Source organism: Dipodomys ordii, unplaced genomic scaffold, assembly GCF_000151885.1.
Source record: "Dipodomys ordii isolate 6190 unplaced genomic scaffold, Dord_2.0 Scaffold34, whole genome shotgun sequence".
NCBI lineage: Eukaryota > Metazoa > Chordata > Mammalia > Rodentia > Heteromyidae > Dipodomys > Dipodomys ordii.
In genome coordinates this window covers 7,881,724-7,906,344 of record NW_012267250.1, presented here as the reverse complement: position 1 = coordinate 7,906,344, position 24,621 = coordinate 7,881,724, and the positions used below count along the sequence as shown (strand labels likewise).

Below are 24,621 nucleotides of genomic sequence, written 5' to 3'. Positions count from 1 at the left end.
CCATATCTTAGCTATGGTAAATAATGCTGCAATAAACATAGTCGTGTTGGTAGCTTTAGTGTGGTCTTGTTTGTGATCATTTGGGTAAATGTCCAGAAGTGGGATTGCTGGGTCATAGGGGAGCTCTATGTGGAGTCTTTTGAGGAACCTCCATACTCCTTTTCAAAGTGGTTGAACGAGTTTACACTCCCACCAACAATGCAATAGAGTTCCCTTCTGTCCACAACCCCTCCAGCATCTGTTGTTAGTAGAGTTCTTGATTATAGCCATTCTAACTGGGGTGAGGTGGTATCTCAATGTTGTTTTGATTTGCCTTTCTTGTATGGCTAGAGAGGTTGAGCATTTCTTCATGTGTCTATTGGCCATCCTTCTTTCCTCTTCAGCGAAGTTTCTCTTTAAGTCCTTAGCCCACTTATTTATTGAGCAGTTGTTTCTTTGAGGATTTGTTGTTGGGGGATTTAATTTTTGAGTTCCAAGTATATTTTAGATATGAGACACTTGTCCATTGTATGGTTAGTGAAAATCTTCTCCTAATCTGTGGGCTTTTTATTGATCTTGTAGCTATGTCCTTTGCCATGCAGAAGCTCTGCAATTTCACATAATCCTCTCTGCCTTTCTTTGATTTGTTGTGTTTCTGGGTCTCTAAAATTGAGAAAATTTTGGCCTGTGCCAAGGAGACCTAGGGCTTCTCCTATTCCATCCTGTAATGTTTTCAGAGTGTCTGCTTTGACTCTGAGGTCTTTGATCCATTTGGAGTTGATTCCTGTGCAGGGTGCTATATAAGGATCACCTCTCAATTTTCTTGTGTTTTGCATTAGAAGCAATTATTTGCATAGTTAGCAGAGGCCATGGCTTGAAGGAATTTTCATTCTTTAGAATGTTTTGAAGAAGTTGGGCATATTGCATTTTTAAGTGTACAATTCTAAATGCAGAATGGCAGGTAGAAATCATTAATCCTGTTTTTCATTCAGAGAAAATAATATATGTATCTTCAAGTTTCAAGAATAAAAATTATGAAAAAATATTCTGCAATATCTTTTTAATAAAAAACTTAATGATTAATTTTCTTATTCATTAAGACAGCTGGCCTTTTGTAATTTAATATGTTTATTACATAACATCATGCAAATTGCTGCAGACAACCTTGAATTCTGCATAGCAGTGCCACTGGATCGTCATGTTTGACAAATCATGATTTGGACCTAAGCATCTGCCAAGAGTTGACTAAAGTGATATGCCTTTTTTTTTAAAGTCCTTTGTATTCAATTGGGAAATTAGTTGTTGTAAAATCCAGTTTCAATAGGTAACTGTGCAGTGATAAGACATTTTTTGTGTAAAGTAAGAGATGAGCTGGCTTCAGTGGTCTATTGTTACAGAAAGAGTATCTTTCTGTAACAGTTATATTCAATCACATTGATTCACTCAGAACCTTGTTGAACTTGTGCTATAGTTATTGAGGATTTGTCAGTGTAGATAATAGGGTAGACAATTTAGAGTGGAACTGTAATAAACAGACATAATTTCAGATTGTGAGAAGTGCTAGGAAGAAAATGTAGACAGTGTGTTGGAGAGTGACAGGCAGGCTACTTCTAGTTGCAGAGGTCAGGAAGGCCTCCTTGGGGAGGTGACATGTGAGCTGAACTGATGTGCATGCAATGACAGGAAATCTGGGAAGAGAAGTGTGGGGTCAGGGACACAAATTCAAAGGTTTGAGCAGAAAGAAAGTATGGTATGTTCAGAGGAGGGAAGGCTAAGGTGACTGGAGTGTGGGAACAGGAGTGAGAGTGGTGGGAAGTGAGGTCAGGTTGTGAAGGAGATCAAACACAGTAATGTGTCCCCGGACATTGTAAGGTGTCTGAATTTTATTCTCTGGTGAGTGGGATATTACTAAACATTTTTTAACTGAAGCCTGACCAGATCTGTCACTACCAGCTTCAAATGTACATTCTTGAAAGGTTTCTTTAAAAAAGTTTCTTTAATTTCTTTTTCCTTTATGTTTTATAGACTAGACCAGAGAGCTTCCATTTGGCCAAAGGATGCTTTTGAAACTCAGCAAGACTTGAATGAGGTAAGTGCAATTATTGCTCTTTATAAGAATATGAATCATCCCATCATGGAATTTAATATGCTTTTGAAATGCTACAAATTCCTTTTGATTAAAACTCTTAAGTATTTTTGGTCTTAAGGTGAACTTTTCACTATTGTTTAATTGCTAATATTGTTCTTCGCTCTTGTACAAATATATTTAAAATATTATTTTCAAGAAAGCTCACTAAGTCTTGGCCCTAATCCAAGATCAATAGTCATTTCATTACAGGATTTTAAGATTGTATAACCATAGTTATGGTAGTTAACATTTTATATTTTTCTCTTTTGACTTTATTTTATCTACATCTCTCTGTTTTCCCACTAGCTTTTGCAGTCTCAAGTATACTCATGCTTACAGTTTATTCACTGAACATAATATAATTTGATATTTGTAATATGATCTTCATATACCTTGAGATATGAAGTCATATTTCTTTAACCAAACATTAGTTAGCTTGTTCTGGAATTCTTTTGAAATATATAATTGCATTCTAAGGTTGCGAATCAATCTAATACAATGAATGCTCTGGTTTAAGACATTGGTTTAGAATACTCTGGTTTTTCTTCTCCTCATTAAATTACAGAAAAGGATGGGTATGTGGTATTATCTGATTAAGATCATGGCACATAACTAAATGAGTGGCCTCGATCCTCAGATGCTTAGAACAGAAACAGTCAGCTTGGCAAAAGCTGTTTATTTGGCATTTTGAATATACATTCTTCCTCTGCCCTCAGTCACCTACCTTCATAAAAAGCTTTTAAATCTAGGTGATTTTCTTTTGCTCTTCCTTCCTTCTTTCCTTCTCTTTCTTTCTTTCTTCTTTCTTTCTTTCTTTCTTTCTTTCTTTCTTTCTTTCCCTTTATCTGTTTTTCTTTTTCTCCCTCTCTCCCTTTCTCTATCTTTGTCTGTGCTTCTGTCTTTCTCTTCCATCTTTTATTTATTTATTTTTCATCTTTTATTTATTTACTTATTTCTGGCAGAATTCAGCAAAACCAAATAACCAAAGCAGCTGCCTAGTTAAGCCAAGTTAAACAGCGAACGTTGTGGACATTTCTGAAGCTAAGACACAGAAAGAACACTGTTATTTTTGTCTGTGTACATAGAAGCAACATTCATGTTCTACGATCTCACTTGGTTTAGAAAGAGTGAGAAGTTGAAAAGAAAAGACACAAGCGCCCAAATCAGTGAATGCAGCTGTCTCTGCCGCTGGGAACACACAAAATGCCAGTTATAAAGAAGCAGACATTTGTTTTGACACAAGTGACTAGAAAAATGAGGTGATTATAAGAGTCAACTCATGATAGCTTTCAAGTGCTGTGGAGAAAATCTGACTTTTGAGCTGGAAACCCATGAGAATGCTTGATCATGATCAGATTACTTGAGCATTCTCTAATCGCACTGTGAAAACCTCATTGCTGTACTGGTTTTGCAAATGACAGGAAATAAGCAGCCTCACTGCTTGCGCAGTCTGTGGGCTCAAGAACACTGAATGGAGATGTGCACCAGGATGTGTACGTGTGGGTGTCCCCAGGCCAAAGTGGTGTTGCTGATCCAGACAAGCATCATGACCCTATGCACAAAGTGGTTTTTTTAATCTGGAAGGCTAAACTGTATGTGAAGACACATTCTTTTCACTGAATGGAGAGAACTTAAGAGAAGCTTAAAGAGGGCATCTTAAATAGGGTAGAGGCCTTGCAAGGAGGTTTGATGTGGTCATACTCATTGATAGAAACATCCAGCAAAGTGGAGATCTAAAAATGTACCTTTTGCAGTATTCCTTGGTCTTCCTGACCAGAGCAAAGTTTTAGGAAAGAGCCATCTATAATATTTCTTTAGTTAACAGTCCTATGGAACATAAATGGAAAATATTATCTTAATATTCTTGTTTGTTTTTTATTGGCATTAGGGTTTGAACTCAGGGCCTCAAGCTTAGTGGCTTGTGGCTGGTGCTTTACCACTTGATCCACACCTTCAACCTGGTTTTTTGCTGGTTATTTTGGAGATGGAGTCTCAAGGCTTTTTCTCTCTGGATGGGTTTCTAATTTCAGTCCTCTGAATCTTATTTTCCTGAGTATCTGGGATTACAGGTGTGAGTCCCACTGGTACCTGACTTTTTTATAATTCTTAATGAATGTAGAACAAAATACATATACAGTACATAGGAATACAACAGTAGCTCCTTGGAAGATGTGTGACTAACACCTTTATAAAAAATATTCTAGTAATACACTATATAAACTCTTGTGACTTGTTTGACTTTTTCAGTATTATGTGAGATTTAGTGTCTTGCTTTAATCAATTTCTGGTTGACCATTAGGATTATTAGTATAAGTTTTTATTACAAGCTATTTATTGCCTCTTTGTACAGCTAGCTTTTTTAGTATTCCATCTTTAAATAGATGTGTAAGATAGATCTTTTTATGATTGCTCTCTTTTTGTTGTTTGCTCCTCCTTTTTTTTCATTTACCAACTCTTCCATCAATGTAGCCTAACGGTTCTCTAAACAAAACCTACCAGTATCACAGCTGCATTCTTTCTTTCATACTAATTTACCGGTCTACACTAAAAAAGTATTTCTTTAGCCACATGAGAAGCCAGAACAACAGTAATTGACAGGTACCTTTTAATGTATATCAACAATAACAATTGTGCTAATAACATAAGTGAGATCTATGGTTCTTATGTTATGGCCACATATATTATGTGTCACATATATGACACATTTCTATTGTCTTTGTGTGTGTGTGTGTGTGTGTGTGCGCGCGCGCGCGTGTGTGTGTATGGTCTATATGCCTAGTGAATTGAAAAGCTCACCCACTTCTTGCTTCTAGTATTAGTATATATTTAACTCCTGCAAATATGTTTTCTTCTTCCAACCTAGAAATTCCAGGTCTCAACCTTGGGTATCTGGAGAATGCTTGTCTCTATTTTATGGGTTTTGTTTGTTTGTTTTTGGTATCATAGTAATTATACTTTTGGAGTTTATTTCAGAAAATCTGATTAAATCACCCTCGTTGCCATTCATCTTTGTACTGCCGTGTTCTGCCTCTAGAAGACATCTAGAGGGTTTATTTGTTGAGTCTCCTGAATCTTGATTGGAAAATATTCTAGGCTGGAGATCTCTCCATTTCTCATCCACCTTGATCTTTGGTGTTAGCTAATCTTCTATCTGTATATAATTGGTAATAACTGAACACATCTGAAAAGTGCTTGAAAGATAAGTTTTTTAACTCTGTATCACTGAAGATCCCATTCTTGACTTCAATTACAATTAAGAAAAATGACAGATGTATATATAAAACAAATGGATCTCTTCTTCCTTACGAAAATATCCCACTAGGTGGTCAACCCATTATTTTTCCAACTCCTTGACTTTGAATCAACTCCTAAAACTTAGTCATAGGTTCTCATCAGAGAAAGGATGGGGCAAATTGTTCCAGAATTTCTCAGGATTAAGGCCTGCTTATATCCAGCCATTTAAATGGCATCTTAAGGAAGTGAGCAGTAAATAGTGCTATAATAATTACATATGCACCAAGCTGTTATTTATTAATCTTCTGGGTATACTACATATCATTAGTGAAGGAGTAATTGAGATCTGAAATAAGCTCTCAGTCCATTTAGGCTTTCTTCTTGATTCTGCCATTTTATTTGCTTAGCCTAACTCTTATGTAATTACCCTTCAAATGAAAAGGATTACTTCAAAAAGTGCCCATGATCTCTGTGTTCATTTTCTTATTCTATATGGACTATGAAGCTTTAACTTTTGGATAAAACAAGTGCCAGTTGAGAGTGCATTTGTTTTCACTTTTTGCCTAGAATTCCATGATCCTTAGTAGTAAGGTCAGCAATAAGGTACTTATCCCTTAAAGAAACTTTTATATGTGTCCTGTATATGGATCTCCTATTTATCTCACCTGTGAGGCTTGTGGATGGTGATATTGTTTCATGATTGTAGACTCTATAGTTTATCTTCTCCAGGCTTACAGAGTTAGTATATAAATTTGGAGGAAAAAATATTGTCATAGTATTTTTTTTGGCCAGGAGAGCTATGTCAACACAAAGAAGCAGATGCTAAATCTTGAAATAGGACAATGAACACACTCTCATTTAGTGATCCCAGACTTGGCATGTAGAGACAGTTGTCTTTTGCCTACACATTCTCACGAGTTAAAGGGGAAAAATGTCCAGCCAGGTACTGGTGGCTCATACCTCTAATCCTAGCTACTCAGGAGGCTAAGACCTGAAGCTCACAGTTCAAAGCCAGCCTGGGAAGGAAAGTTGGTGAGACTGTTATCTCCAGTTAGCCACCAGTTAGCTGGAACTGTGGCTCAAATGGTAGAGTGCTGGCTTTGAGTTAGAGCTCAGGGACGTTGCCAGCACCTCCTCTCCACTCCCAGATTGTCCAGGTGGCATAATGTCTCACACTTCTAATTCCAGATACTACTTGGAAGGTGAAGAGAGGGAGGATTATGGTTAAGGTCAGCTCAGGCAAAGAGTCAGTGAGGTCCTCCTAATCCGATCAATAAACTAGGTACAGTGGCACATGCCTATAATTTCTACATGAAAAGGCAGAGGCTATACATAGGAACATTATTGCTTGAGGCTATCACTGGGCAACAAACACGAAACCCACCTGAAAAACAACTAAAGCAAAAAGGGACTGAGCTTATGGCTTAGATTTCAGGGATTCAAGATTCATTATGGAGATCCATCTCTTGGATTTTTGTTCTCATATTGCCTTTTGCTGTGGCCAGCCCCTCTCTAGTGATATTCAGCCATGATATCTAGTGATATACAGCCATGATGTAAAAATCCTTTCATAGCAACATCTATATTAGTGTAATTAAAGTCAGTGCCTTTTCTATTTCTAAAATTAATGTTCGGTATTTGACTTATTTATCTGGTTTGAAGCATTTTTTCCATTCTTGAACTAATTACTATGACCTCAGGGCTGGAATAAGTTGATTGGCTAGACCTGGACCATACTTCCCACTTTGAACCTGGGAGTATTGTTTGCAGAAGATGGGTCTCAGAAGCATAATCTCCAAGGTAATTTTCCTCTCTGCTGGACCACTGCAGGATGTCATTTAACATCTTTCTGGTATGGTTTTCAGAGTTGAGATAAAATGACCTTGCTCCCCTACCAAGGTTCTTTCTTCAGCTGGAGCAGTGTCCTGTGATTCATTTAATTTTAGCCACCTTTTGTTGTCAGTGTCAAGAAGGACATCCTGTAGCCAACACAGTCATGGTGGGAGCCCTAGTTCTCAATCCCAGATAAATGAACAGTGCAGCAAAGCAACTCTGAGCTGTTTCTAGGCCTGATTGATCTTGCCAGATCTTTCAGAGGCAACCATCAAGCCTGGCTGTTTGTTTCCAGGGCAACCAGGTCTATAGTACTCACCCTGAAGGATATCCTTAGAGTGGTCTTGGCAGAAAAGGTGGAAGTCATGCCAGCTACTATCTTTGTTCTTCCCTGTCCAAAAATTAAATTGGAGAAACATCAGACATGCTGGGCTAAGTAGAGAAGTCATGGTAAGACTTGCCATCGCCAAGCCATCTGTGTTTGTCTTTTGTTTGCCAGTCTTTCCCTTTTTGCCTACTTTACTGCAACTGTTCTATTGGCTCTCTCTTGAGGCATGCATGGCACCCTGACCCCTTTGGGTGTCGCTCGCTTTTGTATTTTCTCCTCTTTACCATTTTCTTACTCTCGAATGGAAGACTACATGGGATGGTGTCTAGTTCAGCAGCTCTCAGGTGTCAGCTTCTGCTGTAGCTTTCAATGTTTTGTAACAGAACATAAAAACAGTGAACATAGTGAATTTTTCATGAAGCTAAAGTCTAGGAACAACTCTTTAGAGATTGTTCTTAAGAATCCATTTTGTCATGAAATTATGGGGAGAGATGTTTATCACATGCTCTCACTTAGAGAAATAGGAAGTTGATCACATTCACATATATATTCCACTCCACTGACCCCTGCTACTTAAAAAAATATATTATTGCTATCCCAAGACCACTCCCCACCCCAGGAAGTGTGTGACAGTTTGATTTTTTTCTAATGATAATTTTTTATTGAGAAGCAAATATATACCTAGCTCCAGATTTGGTACAGGGATGGGGAACATGGGTTACCAAAGAAGAGAGAGTATTCCCAGCTCCAATTTCCAGAGATTTGTGGGGAAATGTATAACTTCTAGACTTAATGTCCAAGACCCAGGCTTTTCTAGCATTGGCAAGCGTTACCATTTCTAGGATACTCTTGGATTTCTTAAGGATATAAAAGTCAAGCTTTAAGGCAGTAAAAAAAAAAAGCTGGATTGTGTATTCTAACAAAATATTACTGTCCAGTGACGACATCTTTTAGGACATAAGAACATTAATATATTTCATATGGCATATAATTTTAATTGTATTAGCTATTGACTTCAACCATTCATTGAAATTTAGTTATCAAAGATGTTAAATTGAGGTCATTAGAAATAATAGAGAATCTAGGGGCCAGTAGAGTTATCTGGCTTACCCAGTGACCCAGAATGAGCCAGAGCTCAATTGGCCTCTACTAAGCTCACATCTTACTGAATTTAGTTTTCAAGCTGAGTATTTTTTACAGTGAAAAGAATATGGAGCTAAAACACCTGCAAAGAGGTAACCATATGAGTAACACAGAGCAAATAGTTTTGTGTAACTTAGCCCATGAGATATAATTTGGGAATATATATATATATATGTTAATATATAAAGTATATATATATATGTGCTTCTCCATAGTTAAGGACTCCAGTGAGAAACCATTGAAGTTCATTCTATGAGTTGCAAATGAGGCACAGTCAATTTTTTTTATTAAATTTTTATTGTGAAAATACTGTACAGAAGGGTTACAGTTACATGAGCAAGGTAATGAGTACACTTCTTATCCAGCATTGTTGCCTCCTCCTTTGTTTTTCCCCTACCATCCTGTCCCTCTCACCTCCTCAACTACAACCCCCACCCCCACCTAAATTGTACACAATGAGATGTACAAGACGCTATGTCGAAAAACAGCCTATTTTTAGAAGTAAATCAATACTACATTGAGAAAAGCAAAAAGTCTTGATTTAAAAGATGAAATTATAAAACTCTATTATTCTTTACCAAATATCATGGAAATGAAATGAAATTCAGGACTCTGTTTTTCCAGGCTGAAATGTTTTGGGTGAAAAGAAATGGAGTTTGTGTTATGCTGTGTTGTGGCTGTCTTTGTTTTAAAGATCCAGACAGGGCTTGGATCCTTTAGTCAACAGTGAGCCCCTTGGTATGAATAGCTGGTGATTTGACATTGAATTTCTCTGTTGCTAAGAACTGGAAGTGAGGGCTGAGATCCTGCACTGAGAAAAGCTGTGAGGTACCAGCCTGGGGTGTGTTGCTGTAAAGCATGCTGGTGTATAAGCATGCTATCTATGAAGGATTAGCCAAAAGCCCAGTTTTCTAAGGGAAGGATGAATATGGCTTTCTCTTATATCTATCAACTTTGGAAGCAGTCTCATTGATTGATTGATTGGCAAGAGCATCCAGAGTCTAGCAACAGCTTGAATCCAAGAATTTCATACTTTACATTTCTTGGTTGGGATTAAATTCTCTAGGGGAGACCAGGGCAAGAAGACAGTAAGAGTGGCAGGAGGAAACAAAATTATTGTCCCTGGGGCAGGTAGAACTACATAGACAATCAAGACAGCATTTAGAATCCACCAGGGGCTCAGAAAGTAGGGCAATATTTCCCAATTGTACAGCTTGAACTTCTTGCAGCAAGATGACCTTCCCCAGACCACAGAAGCAGAATCTTTTTGATCCCTGACTGGGAATATACTTAACCCAAAACTCCCTGGTGATTTTCAAGCAATTTAAATTCTCAACTAGGGCACCAGAGATGGTTGAAATTAGATATTCACATGCCGCCCCCACCCCATTCCACTCAGGGCATCAGATAATAGGTCTTCCCCCCCACATATACAAAATTAATATGTAGTGACCATCATTTTAGTGATTGATCCAGTTCCATGCAGTGTACTCAAATACAGCCATGAACAACAAAGTAAGGTTCCAGCTCTTGTGGCACTAGAAAGACCCCATAAACAACATTGTATCAGGTACCAAGGAAGGATACAAAATGCTAAGAGAAAAATTAGGAGAAGGGCCTCTCTGTATAAGGTAATCAGAACAACTGGCTTAATAATTAGATGAAAACTGGGGCTTGAAACAATTACATGGGATGGGTGCAAGGAGCAGGTGAATTGGAGAAAAAAGGCAGGGTGTTGTGTGTTTGTAGGAGTGTGTATGTGAGGGTTTGGGTGCAGGGAACTTATGTTGCGTGAACATAAATATTCATGTGATAAAAGTAGTCACTATAAGCTTGGGACACAATTGTGTCCCTAATTTTGAGCAGATTTCTTATTTGTTTCATATTACCATAGAGAATCTACCTATAGTTCTTGAAGACATAAAGGGACAGGAGAGGGTTGCTCAATCTCTTAACAGAAACCAAGTGTGAACTATCACTACTCTGTAACCGGTGATCTGCAAACAAAAGCACCCTAAAATAGTTTTTAACCATCCAGCCTGTGTGGGTGTTCTCCAACCCAAACCAATTAAAGTGGGACCTGGGTAATTTTAGGGAAGAGAAAATGAGTATCTTCTAAAACAAGAAGCATATTCTCTATTGTATAAAAGAAAATTTAGCTTTTAGAAAAACCACACCTAGGTTTCGCAGACTTCTCTCCAGTGTCTTCCCCAGGTGGGAGAGTGGGAGGAGCAGGGGTAGATGTAGGTCTTTAAAGGATGCATTAACTCTTGCTCAGTTCTCTTGCAGGTTTGAGGCATCCATCCATTGAGCTTTGGCCATAAACCTGGAAAAGCATTAGCAGGCAGGGCCTGTGTGATTGGCTGAGGACAGCAGTTTCACTGGGAATGGAAGTCATATCAAGGTTTAGGGAGCATTCTGGTCACAGGAGATTTTTACTATCTTTTAGTAGTTATACAAACAAGTTGCCATTCACCAAAGCAGTTTATAAAAACAGTGCATCACCCATTCCAACATTCTCATCCACTATACCCAACCCACCCCTCCCCTTAGTTGTCTTAATTTTAGGTTATATATTGAAATTTTTGCCATTTATCAAAGCAGTTTATCTGTGCAATGCATCTTGATCTGTGCCATCACTTCAATATCTTTACCTCTCTCTTCAACCCACCCCATCCTTTATATTTCTCAATTCTATAGTATATACAATGGCTCTAACTCCTAATATAGCCACGCTGGGGAACTTCCACGTAAGAATTTTGGAGTGATATAATTTAACCCATAAAACAGCTCTTGGCTGCTGAGAGATAAGGGCATGGATATAGACATGACTATCCAATTACCGCTTTTAGTTTTTTTGAGGGGTATATATCCAGAAGTGGAATTGATAGGTTATCTGGTAGTCTATTTTTAATCACACCAGGGCCTACCATACTGTTTCCCCTAGAGTTTGCACCATTTTACATTACATATAGCCCATCATATTTTTTCTAAATCTTCTTTTTGAGGGACCATTCTAAGTTCAAAGGTCCTCCAATGCGAAGCTTGCAGCCTACAATTGTTTTCCTTTCTTGCCAGCTGATTGGTTACTGACCACTAAATCCTCCCACAAACTTGTTGTCCTTGCTCAACTCTGCATCTCCTCTGAAAAAATCTTGGTCATATGCTCAGCTACTGGGAAACCATCCTCTAAAGGAGGGAGGAGCCACAAAGATCGCCTGGTCTCAGGCAGGCATTACATCTGAGCTGTGAGTCTCAGGAAGCAGCCTCTGAACATTGTGTCAGATTCTGTCCCTCTTCTTGGCACAGCAGATGAAGGATCCTCAGCTGTTGAAGTGTCTGCTGCTTTCACAATGGCTGAGAATTACAGGTTTAAGACACCCTTCAGTGCTCAGCGTTTAAAACACTCATGCCAGCCCAATGGATAGGGTGTGTGGGTGGGAGTTGGTAATATGTACAAGTGGGGAGCCGGAGGTGTGAAGAAATTTAGGGCACTTTCTTATTTGAGGTAAGTGAGAGTATATATGGAGTAAAGGGTATATGCGTATAAGGCATAGGGTGTGAAAGAATTGGGTGGTAGGTAGGAGGGTTTGGTGATCTGTAAGGTAGAGGCGGATGTATGGGGCAGTTAGGAACAGGGGTGTATGTGTGAAACAGGATAAGGAATGTGAGCATTGGTATGAGAGTATAGCAGGAAGTGTAGAGGGAGACGCATGAATGTGTGTGTGGTGTGTGGAATCGGGTGTGAGAAGGGGGATTGAGTATGAGGGTATATGGGATAGGGTTTGAGAGATGAAGGTATGTTTGTGTTGAAAGAGGAGACATTTGAGGGTTAAGGTGTATGAAGGTGTTTCGGAAGGTTGGGAACAGGGGTGTGTAATAGTAGTCGCAGCAGCAGCAACAGTAGTAGTAATAGTAGTAGTAGCAGCAGCAACAGTAGTAGTAATAGTAGTAGTGGTAAAGTGAGAAGTTGGTGATGTATGTGTGTGAGGAGCAGGAACAGGGTGAAGGATGGAGTGTCCACGAGGCAAGAGGTGAAGTAGGGTGCGTGGATGTAGGAGAAATAGGATATGTGGAGGGTATGTTGTAAATAGGAGCACGGGTGTGTTCAAAGGTTATAGTAGGAAAGAGAGCAATTGCTCTACACCCCCACCCCACCCGTGACTCCGCTGGTTGGATCAGGAGCCAGGTGGGTGGAATTGCTCTGAGAGCTGCAGAGTTTTCCCTGAGTGAGGGAGCAGCACCCAGCCAGAGACCCAGGCATGACTCACTCTCACCTGGTTGGGAGAATGAATTTACAAGGCATCTGCATCATGGTAGGCTATGTGCGTCAGTCTGTATGACTTTGTTCTTACTAAGAACACAGGAGAAATCACAAATGAGAAATGAAGGAGGTGAGTGAAGTGGGTGGGAAGGAGCTTGTGCTGGGGGCTGTGAACAAGAAATTTCTTCTCCTTCAGTAGTTGGCTATTGCTAAAAGACCAGGGTTATCTCTCAGCTCTGCTGTTGATATAAGGTAGCTGCACCGTCCCATGGAAGAGGAGTAACTTTAGGAGACATGCAGCAGCAGCAGCAGCACACAGCCTGGATAAGGAGTTCAGAAGCCCCTCCCAGATGCCAGGCGGTCTCTGCAGCAGTAACTCTTTGTGCACTGCGGTTTGCTGCAGTCCGATCACTGGAGGGACCATGGCTTTTATGAATGGTAGGCTGGGAGGGGCCTAATGGCATCGGCTACTGATGTCAGCACGATGAATGAAACAACTTGCAAAGCGTAAAGCCTCAGCACTTGGGAAGCAGCTACCTTCTGAGATTGGTTTTCCAGATACAACGTCTCTTGCTGACGAAATCACCAGCCCCATGTGTCAGAGATAATCCACATACATTAGGATTTAAATGAAACAGAAATTGGAACTGCGGGTGGAATAATACGCATCTGATTCAGGCACCACCAGGTCCCCCCCCCTCCGCCCCCCTCCTTGAAGCAGCTGTGGCCAGTAGCGATCCTCCTCCTGGCAAGCACCGAAGAAAAAGGCCGCGGGAGCTGCAGACCCACCGTTGTGTGTTAGGCTTCTACTTAGCTGGCCTGATGTTCTGTTTTTGCTGGCAGAATTCCTTGCTGAAGCTCCAAGCCCTCGAATCTGATGTGTGCTCTGCATTTTTGACAAACCAGGAAGAAGCGGCTCAGGTGCCTGGAGTCAAGGATCCAGTTCCAGCATCGACCCAGAGTGTGCCTGCCGAGGGGGAAGATTCTGCAGGTAAGGGGCAGGGGCAGGGGGTGTCCCAAATCGAACTCTGCAGATAGTTCTGCCTCTACTGCTTCATCCTCCACCTGGGTCCCTGAGGGAAACTATGTAATGTGAAAGATCAGGTATTACCCCAGAGAGAGCTGAAAGGGAGCAAGAAGAATTGGGCTTTGCTGTGATCTCTGGCTGCAGTCAAGAGTCAGACTTCATGTCAATGGGTATTAGGGAAAAGCATCCGTCACAACTTCTCATTTTCATTCTCCTATTTGGTCTCCTGTAACAACAAAATGTGATCTGTTATTTTATATCACCGGACTTTGATCTTCTATGCCTGGCATATTTTATCTTTAAGGTGTTGAGGGCTGAATTCCTTCTCTGTTACAGAAACCCTTAACAGTTTATAAGAGGACCCATCCATACACGAAAAGTGCAGAGGATTGCTCCACAGTTCCTACACTGTTGTTTGTTTCTTGTTAGTTTCTGTTTCTTGTTCTTTTTCTCTTTCTCATTCTCTGTTTCTGTTTCATTCTCCTTCATCTCCATTCTCCTCCCTCTTTGCCATCTGTTTCTCTTTCCTTCCACTGAGTTCCATGTTATAAAATCTCAAAACTGAGTTTCAATTTTTTTTGTTTGGGTTAGTTTCTCTTGTATCAATCCTGGGGATGGTAGTTTGGCTTACAAACAGAAGGCCAATTAATGTTCCTAGGAAGACTTCAGGAAGAAAGAATCACTCATTTTTTTTCACCAGTGGAAATGACAGTAGAGCTTACATTTTCTAACAAATGTGTCAGAGGCTTTCCAACTGCTTTCTGAATGGCTGGTAGAAGAACGAGGCTTAGGTGAGTTTGCTTCATGAGAGGATCATAATCTCCAGGAGTTGAAAGAAATCATTTACTGTTTCAGTACCAAGAGCAATACAGTTAAGTTACTACTTAAAACAGTTCCACGTGATCAAAACAGGCAAAACAATCCTCTCCAAGATTGGAACATATATTATTAATAATAGTAGCTAACATGAGCTACTAAGAGTAGCTATTATTATTTGTTTAAAATCTAAGCACTTTAAAAATTAAGTACTTTCTATAGAATGTATTAAACCCACAAAATGACCTGTGAAATAATTATAATAAGGGATATTGAGATCTATGATAATGTTGCTGGTAAGTGATAGATTATTCTTTGAATATGCATCTTTGGCTAGCTGACTGTGTTACATGGTAAGCTAGCCTACTCTGTTGGACATTGTGTTTGGATAAGATGTAAATAAAACTTAGCAAAGTCCCAATTAGAGATTCAAGTCAGATCTTTTTAGACAGAAATACTTTTTCCCCCAAACCCTAAATTCTACCTCTTTCAAACAAATAGCATACAAAAATACATAGAATATCTTCAACCACATACAAATGGACTTCGGAATCATCAAATGTTTTGGATTAGATACATAAATAGCAAAAATATTCAATATTTGTTGTATGTTAAATATAAATACATTTTTTCTTTTTGAGACTGCTATATGCATTTCTAAATATCAAAAATATTTTGCATGTTTTATTCTAGATGAACAGGATTTTGAACATGCTTATTAGTTTTCCTTGTCAAGCAGAAATACTGAGTTTATGTAGACCGGTCACAGAAAGGAGCCAACAGTATTTTCATGTTAAATATCAAATTGAAGAAATGTGTAGAAGGCTCTTTTTAATTTTTTTGAAAAATTTTTAGCTAGTAGTCTTTCTTTTTCTTTTTTAAATACTTATTTATTGTAAAAATACTGTACAGAGGGGTTACAGTTACATGAGCAGGGTAATGAGTACATTTTAGAGGGAGGTTTGCGGATTGGATGTAGATAAATCAGATGTATCCCAAAGCTTTTCCATGGAGTATAGACAACCATTAAATAGGGATACAGGTGGACCCATTGCAACAATGAGACGTACAAAATGCTATGTTGAAAAATGAACTTTACAACTTTGGCGGGGGTGGGAGGGTGGTGTAGTCATAGAGATGGGAGGGAAGGGATGGTAGGAAAAAACAGAGGAGGCGGCAACAATGCTTGATAAGAAATGTACTTATTACCTTGCTCATGTAATTGTAACCCCTCTGTAGGTATTTTCGAAATTAAAAAAAAACATTAAAAAAAGAATTTCTTCATTTGGCAAGGATATTACCAAATTGAAAAACATTTGTGGGATTCTTTCACAATTTATATTATGGAATGGTTTGGTCTCATTGGTTTCTAAGGTATACTTTTAGACGAGAAAGGTCATATATTCCCTAATCCCTATGTCTCCCAGAAAAGAGAACTTTATACTTAGATGACTAGTTCTTAGTTGGATACTACAGCTCTAAATGGTTTTCTGGAATTATATATTACATATGTATTATTATGTATTGTATTATATATGTGTTATATATTATATAATATATTACACATTATATATGTGTACATATTATTTATTATATATTATAGTGCATATGTGTTTGTGTGTGCACATGCCAGCAATGTGCTTGAATTCAGGGTCTGGGCATTGCCTGTTAGCTTTTTTACTCAAGGTCAGAGCTCTATGACTTGAGCAACACCTCTACTTCTGTCTTTCTGATGGTTCAGTGGAAATAAGAGAGTTAGGGACTTTCCTGCCCAGATTGGCTTTAAACCATAATCCTTAGACCTCAGCTTCCTGAGTAGCTAAGATTGCATACAGGAACCATAGGAATCAAGCATAAAGAATGGCTCTGTGTGTGTGTGTGTGTGTGTGTGTGTGTGTGTGTACCTGGAAAGAGTGCAGCTGCATAAGATTAGAACAGATGGCCTTAAGCCCATACAAAGTATAAAAACTTGAAAGATTTACCTTCTTAAAGTCCTGAATCTAACATGTACCTGAACCTTACATGTGCATAAATATTCAGATGTTAATAGTTAATGCCAATGATGAGTATAACAGAGACAAAAATCAATTTTATAGGAATATTTGGACATACTGTGCTGCCAGTTAACTCATAATGGGAAAACATTCATAAATATGAATTGATGTCATTTAAATAAAGGCACTAAAATCACTTTAGACTTGATTAAACATGATTTAAGTTATTTAACCTTCAGAGCAGACTTTTCATATAACATTCTAAGCAAAGTATAATGAGCTGTATGTCTTAAAATTAAAATATTGGTATTTAATTGGGGATTATGAGTTATAAAGATGTTTCTTATCTAGTAAGATACCTTAAATGCTATACTATTCTGGAAATCAAATTACAAACTCTGTCTACAGCAAGAACACATTTTATGGCACCCCATAGGAACACAGTGTTTTTTAGTAGGTTCTAGAGCCTTTCTATACAATATAATCACCAGGAAGCTTTTCTAACATGAAGACTTTTGGACTTCATTTTTAGCCAGATCTGGGGTAGAGGTCTTGGAATCTGCATATTTTAAACACTCCTGATTATTGGGATCCACTAGACAAGTGGATAGTATCTTGAATTAGGAGGGAATGTGTCAAGTTTTCTTTTTTTATTTTTTATTGTGAAAATACTGTACAGAGGCGTTACAATTACAAGGGCAAGATAATGAGTACATTTCTTATCAAGCATTGTAGCCTCCTCCTGTGTCAAGTTTTCTGTAACTCTGCTCTACCTCAATATTATCATTGATGAGAAGCTGGCAGACCAGATGGGACTTAAAACTCAAGGTCTGATGCCAACCAACCTAATCCATTTACATGATAAATAGGGTACTCATGTACCAAATTCATAGTCTGAAAACAGAGGATTTGAGGATATGGACAAGCGTGGAGTGATAGAGAAGTTTGAAGGCTACACAAGCCATTAGAGAAAAGTAGTTGAGAGGGAGCCAGCCGCAAGGCATTATGGGAGCTATACAGAGATGACAAACTGTCCTTGGCTTCTCAGGACAGTCCCATTTTTAGCATGGCAAAATCTGCATGCTGAGAATTCCTCACTCCTAGGCAATCCAGGACAATTGGCCACCCTACTTTGTAAATTGAAAACTGTGTAATGTGAGATAGAAACTGTTAACAAGCTAAATCTTGGTGTCTCCTCCAGATTCATATGTTGAAATTGAAATCCCTTGTGATGCTTATTAGAATAGAGGGTCTTGGAATGCATCCATCCTGAGTGGTGTTAGTACTGTTATAAGAAAATCTGAGAAAAATGAGTTTGTCTGTTTGCATTAGCCACCCTGCAGACAGAGAGAGGTCCTTCCCCTGAACCTGACCAAGCTGACACCCCACCTCAGACTCACAGCCTCGCAAACTTTGAGACGTCAACTTCTCTTGTTTATAAACTACCTAGTCTTACAGTAGTTTGTTACAATAACCCAAACCAACTAAGACAGAAGCCTACATAATAGGCCCCCCAATCCCTCTCACTGGATCAATAGCCTCTTACAGCTGAAATAAATGTTTCCTGCATAGCATTAGGGAACATTTATTCTGCTGCCATTGAATGGAAAAATGGAATGGGAATTGTCTTTTTAACTGCTTGTCATTTCCAAGTGTGCAGCAGGATTGTTTGACATTCCACATGACTACACACAACTCTTGTTCTGTCTCACTGAGGATGATTGATAGTATGGAGGATTTAGAGAAAATTGTCATCAGAGATAACTGGAGATCTATTATGAGAAACAACAGTTCTGCAGCAGTACCTGTTTAATTCCTTTTTTTCCCCTATCTTGATTTACAAATCAAAAATTTCATTTGGGTAATATATTAGTATAGTATGTCTATTTAGTTTACTTTTCTCATCACATTGTTTGTATCATCTGTAGGTCTCCTTATTGTTGAGTTTCAAGAAGAACTTGATCTTCTCTTTCATATTTTGTCCACTTAATCAGACTTTTTAAAATTTTATTGTAAAGGTGATGTACAAGAGGGGTTACAGTTATATAAGTAAGTTATTGAGTACATTTCTTTTTGAACAGTGTTACCCTTTTATTTTCTCCTGTTTTCACTCCCCCAGAACTCCCCCCCCCGCCTCTGAAGTTCATTTCCAATATAGTGTCTTAGTGAGTATTGCTGTTGCATTAGTTTACCCTTTGCCCCACTGTTTCTGTGATTCCCCTTCCCTTCATTAAATGAGATAACTTAAATATATGACAAAGGGTACTGAAATCAGAAACAGTGACCAAAGGGAATAAACCAGAAGGGAAAAAAGAAAGAAAAAAGAAAGGACTGAAAACAGTACACTGAAGGAAAAAGAAACACCTCTTGTTTCTATATCATGGAGTTCATTTTGATTAGCATCATTTTATATGGTCGTATGTACATAGGTATTGAGCTATTGTAATCCTCTGCTAGGACTCTCCTAGTTGTATTCTAATTATTACAAATGAGAGAAACCATGGCTCTATAGGATCAGAAGTTTTTTGATTACTTGGAAGTACTAATTAAACTGAGAAATGTCTGTACTCTCCCCCTTAAAATGAAAAATTAAAATGTAGCCATGAGGCCTGAGACTTTCAGTAAAATTCAGAAAAAGCTCCCTTTGTGGTTCTTACATGTAAGGTAGTTCAGGAAAACATAACAGAGCACAGCACCACCCCTGAGGTGCCATAAAATATGTTCTTGATACAATTGATAATTGAATTTCCAGAACAGGAAAGCATCTCAAAAATCCTACAATGTAGCTCTGATCATGAATATAGCTTTGGTTTTCATCCTGACAGTAACTCCACAAAAGCTTTGAAAGTCAGTTAGAAAGGTCTCCATTATATCAACCTCAGAAATACACACAATTACTTAAGTTTTATTCATTATGGGGCTATGAATGGGGGCTTATTTTGCTTGTGTGGCTTAAAACCCATCTTGAGCCATTGTATATTTTCCATATATACTACCTGTTGATTTAACAAAAAACAGCAACTACTGTGGAAAGCGGTCATTTTGTTGTAAAATTACTCATTTCAATTGGGGTCTCGTTGCATTGTTATCCCATTTGGGGACATTGGGGACATTCTCAGATATCTGGAGATGTATTTAGTCACCAACCTGAGGGGGGACATCCCACCTGGCATCCTCACTCTGCTTACTACTTCTGCTAAATAGTCTACAATGCTTTGGATGAGTTTGCACTCCTAGCAAAGCATTTTCCCATATACAATCTCAAGAGTGCTGGGATTCAGAAATCTCACCTCAAATGGGGAAATTTTATTATTTTTTCCCAACTTACTTTATTGTTATTATGAAGGTGATATACAGAGGGATTACAATTACATGAGTCAAGTAATGAGTATGTTTCCTTTCATACAGTATCTTCCCTTCTCTCACTCTCTTCCAGTACCACCCATGTGTTGTATAGTTCACGTTCATAAGTGTCCAGTGAGCTCCACTGATGCACCTTTTTACCCTTTTCCCCTTGAGTTCTGTACCCTTCCCCTGTCCTCCTGAAGACATACATGTTAATCACTGTACATTATGTTTTTAAAAATTATTTTTAAGTAGTTGTACAACCTGTCAACTTATGAATACAATACACTTTGATCAGTGTCATCCCTATTGTCATTCTCCCCATCTTTCCCATCCCCACTCACTTGCTCAATTTTCCTATTTGAGATGGGGTTTTAAAATGAACATCAACATTAGCTAACAATGACCATGAAAATCAAAACAACACTGAGATTATACCTCATCCCAGTTAGAATGGCCATTCTTAAGAAAACAGACAACAACAAATGCTGTTAAAGATGTGGCCAAAAGTGAATTCTAATGAACTGTTGGTGGGAATGTAATCTTGTTCTAGAAAGCAGTATGGAGGTACTTCAAAAACATAAACATAGAACTTGTGACCTTATGACCCAGCAATCCACACGTGGGCATTTATTCAATAGAACACAAACAAGGCCACACTAAAGCCACCAGCACAACCATGTCCATTGCAGTACTATTTACCATAGCCAAAATACATAACCAGCACAGATGCTCCACAATAGATGAATGGATCAAGAAAATGTTGGATGGATAGATCAAGAAAATATACATAATGAAATGTTACTTATCTATTAGAAAGAATGATATTGTATCATTTGTAAGGAAATGGAAAAACTTGGAAAAAATTAAAGTAATCCTAGACCCAGAGAAATGAAGGTTGCATGGTTTCCTTCATTTGTGGTAGACAAAATGTACCTATAAATCTATAAGAAAACACATTGGGTAGTATGCAAGTGGTTATAAATGAATTAACTGAAGTATTGTAGACTTTGTGGAGAGATTGAATAGTATGTTTTTTGAAAGACTAGGTCAAAGCCCAACAAATTTAGCAGCAGAAAATGGGCACATGCAAGAGGGAGGGATCAGGGGAAGAGGGGTGGATGAATGAAGTGGGGATGGAGGGAGAATGCAGTGAAAAATTCATTGTATAAATTTACCTTGTGAAGGTTAAAATGTATCTGTGACTTTAAGTATCACTATCTCACAATACTGTGAAATTTATGTAATCACTTAATCTCAATAAAAAAATAATTAAAAAGCCGGGTTCTGGTGGCTCATGCCTGTAATCATAGCTACTAAGGAGGCTGAGATCTGAGGATAGTGGTTCAAAGCCAGCCCAGGAAGGAAAGTCCATGAGACTCTTATCTCCAATAAACCACCAGAAAACCAGAAGTGGCATTGTGGCATTAGTGGTAGAGTGCTAGCCTTGAGCTGAAGAGTTTAAGGACAGCACCCAGGCCCAGAGTTCAAGCCCCATGATCGATCAAAAAGAAAATTAAAAAATAAAGAATTCATTGTATATACTATATATGCATACATCTTAATATAAATTAAGAAAAGTAAGGGAAGGAGTGGGAGGAAGGGGGTGTGCATGTTCAAAGGGATGATGCTGATCAAAATGAGTTGTATTCATAAACTGCTTTGTTTAATGGCATCTTCTTTATTCAATTACTTAAAGATATCGGAATATTTTTAAAGTAAAAATTAAATTATATATAGCTCATATAGCTTGTGGACTCTATTATTTTATCATTGCTAAGAATCCAGTAGGTTTTATTATCTCCAGATTAAAGACAAGAAAATAAATTGGATACCTACACAACTTGTTGGTGGTACCACTGAGTAGGGAGGGGTTTGGATGAAAGGCAAGAGTTTGGAATTTGGGCTTCCCCACCCTGCCTACCCAGGCTAAATTGCACTGCTAGGGATTTGCCATCCAGCCTAAATGTTAAGGCCTCACCTTTCTAATACTCTAGAGAATTCGAAATTAAGTTGATAGTCTACTAACTTTCTTTATTTAGTGTACACTCTTTATAATTTGTTTTGAAAGTTACTAAGGAGGCTGAGATCTTAGACTGAAAAGACATAGATTTGTAGTTGATTCATCTACTGTGGCTCAGTTTTCCACACAGTCATTTATCTCCAGTCTAAATAATCTATTGACCCCTATGCCTGTCCTGATTGTATCATCTGACTTGCAAGTATATCCCAGATTGAGTCAATTAGTAGAAATTTATTCCTAAGTATGGTCAGAAGTAGTATAGTCTTCTTCTTTAAAAGGTAAAAATATACGATTCCTAGATTTATTGTGGGAATTACATGGCATAATATGTATGAATCTCTTAGCATATCACAAATGGTAAATGAACAATAAACATTAATTAACTTTATTTTATTTTTTTTCTTTTTTTAAATTTTAGTAACTTTATTTTAAAGGTAGACATTCTTGCCCTATTCAGAATTTATGTTGCATGTTCTCTAGTTCATAATGCTTACATTTATTTTTTAATACCTATTATATTATAATTTCTACCTACTTTCAGGGTATGGAAATTACATTTCAAACTGTCCAGTTTCTGAACACTTGCATAAACTCTGCATACGATTGACATTATGCTAATTCCCTTAAGTAAAAAGTATTTATAACATCAATAATCTATAGCGCTGATGGTTGAATAATTACCATCTATTAAAGTTAAAGCTATAATTGTCACAATAAAATCTATTCTCTACTAATGATATAACTTGGCTAGAAAAGTTCTATTAATAACTTTTCTATAATGCTTTTATAACATCTTCATAGTTTCTAAAGGAAGGAGCATCACATTAACACTTTGCTTTTTTAAGAGAACATTTTTAATTGATTTAAAATTTTATAAATGACAATGTAAACTTCCAAGCCTACAGCCACCATATAGGAAGGAGAAAACAATCTTACAGCCAAAATTTACAAAAAAAATTGAAATTTCTATTTTAAAGTCAAGCTTAAGGTGCATTGTATCCCATTTGTCTTTGATACAACACTTTATAAACGAGAAGAGAACTGATTGACCAAGGAATAATTTGCTTTATATGACATATCAAACCCAGGACTCTTGCACTGATTCCAGAAACCACACTTCTAACTAGTAGCTTTAGTCTTTTGTTTTAGTTAGTAGAACTTCTGCAGAACAGTTTTAGGTTTGCAGAAAATTGAGCAGATAGTACATAGGTTGCATTTACCATGCTTCCACTGTATGAAACTTTATATATCTTATAATCATTAAAAATACTTTTTTCCTGAGGGTTATTTTGATATTATTTGTCTATATTTCTACATACTACATTCTATAGGTGACCAGAACTGTCTAGGAGGTAGATATCTAATAGTACCCTGAATATTAGTTTCCTAATATTTTACCAGGTATATGTGAGTTAACATTGTTAGTTTATGGTTTTATTTTTCTTTTCCTTTGTGTTAGAGATGGGAACTGGAGCCTTGTACATACTCTTCCCTACCAATGAACTCACTATTGTTAGTTTCTTTTGGTGTTTTTTTTGGTGTTTTTTTTTGGGGGGGGGTCAGTTGTGGACTATTGTTAGTTTTAAGAGAAATTTATTCTCTTGTATATCAGCTGGAAAAAATGTAACTGGTACATCAAATTCATGATTCCTTGTCCATCTTTGCTTATTAAGAAGATTATTTTAAAAAACACTGAAGTTGAAGTTACTTATCTACTATATACAATATAATGTAAAAGAGAAAGTTAATATAGAGATAAAAACATTGTAGGGAACTCGTTCTATTTTATTTCATCTTCATTGTTCATCTTCATTCTTTCCAATTTTTTTTTTTTTTGTCAGTCGTGGGGCTTGAACTCGGCTTGGGTGTTGTCCCTCAGCTCTTCAGCTCAAGGCTAGCACTCTACCACTTGAGCTACAGTGCTACTTCCTCATCTTCATTCTCGTGAGCAAGCATTGTTATTTTTCCACTGAACCAATAAACCAACACTTTCAAAGGTCCACTATTTTTAGTCTTTCTTAGCCAGTAGTAGACCCGAGATTCAAACTAACAATCTTTGCTTTCTGTTATGCTTTAGCTGACCTGCATTCCCTGCTTTCCTACTCTGGAATATTGCTTTTGTTTCTGTTTCATCATGTTTCATTAATGAGTTGTATAAAGGAGTTTTCATTTTGATATGTCTATCCATGCAAACAATGTACCTTGATCAGCCTCCCTCCTTGGTTTGCTTCCCAAACCAGTCTCAGCAAGCTTTGTTGTTCCATTTTCACACATGTACAGAAAGTAATTTGATTACATTTACCCTCCTTCACCCTCTCCGTTCTTCCTCTCCTTTCCTACTAGCACCTATTCCCGAGATGATTCTTCTTCTTCTTCTTCCTTCTTCTTCTTCTTCTTCTTCTTCTTCTTCCTTCTTCTTCTTCTTCTTCTTCTTCTTCTTCTTCTTCTTCTTCTTCTTCTTCTTCTTCTTCTTCTTCTTCTTCTTCTTCTTCTTCTTCTTCTTCTTC

The 24,621-nt window shown here is 37.8% G+C and overlaps 1 protein-coding gene across 5 annotated transcripts in view; it reads left to right on the top strand.

Annotated features, from left to right (window-relative positions):
* Fam13c (family with sequence similarity 13, member C) overlaps positions 1-24,621 on the top strand; it is a 95,168-nt gene that overhangs the window by 51,209 nt on the left and 19,338 nt on the right. For 3 of the 5 annotated variants that reach the window (XM_013017221.1, XM_013017218.1, XM_013017217.1), the window contains 2 exons: positions 2,005-2,068; positions 13,753-13,900. In XM_013017221.1, coding sequence (XP_012872675.1) covers positions 2,005-2,068; positions 13,753-13,900 — 212 coding nt within the window. The remainder of the gene's footprint in view (positions 1-2,004; positions 2,069-13,752; positions 13,901-24,621) is intronic. The other 2 variants (XM_013017220.1, XM_013017219.1) reach the window with 1 other exon arrangement.